This window comes from Octodon degus, unplaced genomic scaffold, assembly GCF_000260255.1.
Source record: "Octodon degus isolate 3935 unplaced genomic scaffold, OctDeg1.0 scaffold00084, whole genome shotgun sequence".
In the NCBI taxonomy this organism is placed as follows: domain Eukaryota; kingdom Metazoa; phylum Chordata; class Mammalia; order Rodentia; family Octodontidae; genus Octodon; species Octodon degus.
This window is the reverse complement of record NW_004524660.1, coordinates 11,207,002-11,209,319: the sequence shown is the minus strand read 5'-3', so window position 1 is coordinate 11,209,319 and position 2,318 is coordinate 11,207,002. Positions and strand designations below refer to the sequence as shown.

At 52.2% G+C, this 2,318-nt stretch overlaps 1 protein-coding gene across 3 annotated transcripts in view; it reads left to right on the top strand.

Moving 5' to 3' along the window:
* Nucleotides 1-2,318, top strand: part of Cdc14a (cell division cycle 14A) — a 157,239-nt gene that overhangs the window by 1,968 nt on the left and 152,953 nt on the right. For all 3 annotated transcript variants that reach the window (XM_023721682.1, XM_023721681.1, XM_023721680.1), the window contains one exon: nt 656-746. In XM_023721682.1, the coding sequence (XP_023577450.1) occupies nt 725-746 (22 nt within the window). In that variant the 5' untranslated portion in view covers nt 656-724. Of the gene's footprint in view, nt 1-655; nt 747-2,318 lie in introns of those variants that run through there.

Sequence of the window (2,318 nt, the reverse complement as noted above, 5' to 3'; positions counted from 1 at the left end):
CGACCTAGGGCCCAGCTGTGCGGGTGCGAGCCCGACCTAGGGTCCAGCTGTGCGGGTGCGAGCCCGACCTAGGGTCCAGCTGTGGGGGTGTGAGCCCGACCTAGGGCCCAGCTGTGCGGGTGTGAGCCCGACCTAGGGTCCAGCTGTGCGGGTGCGAGCCGGACTTAGGGGTCCAGCTGTGCGGGTGCGAGCCGGACTTCGGGTCCAACTGTGCGGGTGCGAGCCGGACTTAGGGCCCAGCTGTGGGGGTGTGAGCCCGACCTAGGGTCCAGCTGTGCGGGTGCGAGCCGGACTTAGGGGTCCAGCTGTGCGGGTGCGAGCCGGACTTAGGGTCCAGCTGTGCAGGTGCGAGCCGGACTTAAGGTCCAGCTGTGTGGGTGCTGAGCTCTGTGCCGCACTCCTGGTCTGACAGTGGGGAGAGCAGGTGCCTCCTCCCCGACCCAGGCCGCCTCTGGTCCTCTGTCTCTGGCGTGTCCCACTGCTGTGCTCTGGTCAGGTGTTTGGGTCTCGCTTTCTGGAGGAGCTATGTTCCGGGTTAATGAGTCTTTAAAGTGCCTGTAGCTAGCTATTTTGGACCTTTTGTGCATTATCACGCCTTCATCTCACTTCCCTACTTCTCATATGTTTTCTTCTGTCTTTTAAACTTGTCTTTCAGATCGGTTATATTTTGCTACTTTAAGGAATAGACCAAAAAGCACAATACATACCCACTATTTCTCCATCGATGAGGAGCTGGTGTATGAAAAGTAAGTTTTTACTTTTTTAAAACCCTCTCAGCCATTTAGCTTATTGGCTATTTGGTAAATATATACTGTGTGTGTGTGTGTTTGCTTGGGGAGAGGTGCTGGGAGAATTAACATAAGGAATCTGGCCACACTTGGTCTTTTTAGGCTTCTGTATATGCTGGCTCGTCCTCCTCCCACATTAAGCAGCAACTGTGAAGTTCCTCACACTCCCAAGTGGGACCAGGCAGCTACAGCTCTCTTGCTACCAGACTGTCCCTGACTTGTGAGTCAGTCACCTGTGTACGCGGCACCAAGAGTTGCAGGGCAGTGCGTGCACCCAGGTGCTTTAGCTTGCAGTTCACAGGCTTCTGTTGTGTCTCAGAATGTTCTTGTTGGTGCAGCCTGTGTCCAGAAAGTGGGACTCGTGAGCTGCAGGCAGATCGCATCTGTGAGAGAGGTTTTGCCTGAATCACAGAGTATTGATTGAGTCACTGAGGTGCTCCAAACTTTGTGTATTCTCATTGTTTTTGAAGAGTGGTACAGGAGCCTTCATTTACTTTCTTTGGTTACTTTCCTTCTGTGGGATTAGGATTTAAGAAGATAAAGTAAGAGGGAACTGGTTTTTTTTTTTTTTTTTTTTTTTTGTGAAAGATAGGGGAAGAGATTTTTGGCAGTTTTGCCTGAGGATTTGTGGGTACCCTTGGCCTTCAAAGAGAGAGTTTTGGACCATCAAGAGCATATTTTTTATTTGAGGAAGAAGTGTTTAGTCATCACTTCGTTGTAGGAGTTTTTGACACTGGGGTCTTCAGGACACTTCTTAGTGGAGCTGGGCTCCATGGCTCCTGGAATGAAAGCAGAGTGGGAATCAAGAGCCTTCGCTGCAGCTCAGCTCATCCATGCCTGCTGGTGTCAGGTTGCAGCCCTGCTCCTGGACAGAACGGAGTCGGAGTCGGGGTGGCCTGTGCACCTGTGTGGTGTCACTGCCGGCAGTCACTCTGCCCTCAGCAGCGTGCGTTGTGCTGCCTTTCTTGTGAGTTTGGGGCTGGGGATCTTCGAGAGCCTGAGGTAGAGGATTTGCACATCCTTCCTGTTCCCTTCTGCAGTGGCTGAGGAACCAGAGATTATTAATGTGCCATCGAACGAGCTCAGTCGTTGAGGTCTGAGTCACTTCTCTTGGGATTGCTGGGTGGCAGATCTAGCAGAAAATTGCACTCTGCCAGCTAAACAGTGCACAATGGCTTTTTGATTCTAATATTGACTTGTGAGGAAACAATTTTGTTGGTATTTTAGGGTAGTACTGGCTACAGAGCGTACACTCTATGTATTTATCTTGCTGTATTTCTGGTGTCTAGTGCGGGGCAGCATGCTCCAGAGGCTCTGATCGCCCGGCTCTGTTGCTGCCCCTGTGCCATGAGGTACTGGGTGGCACAGCTGTAAAATGCTGCTGAATGCGGATGGTGGGTGCTGCCAGGCCGCTGGGTGAATAGCAGGGCTGCTAGAGGTGCAGAACAGTTGTCCTAGCAATGGCCCCTAGAGGTGCAGAGGACAACTGTCCTGGGGACGGCCCCTAGAGGTGCAGAGGACAACTGTCCT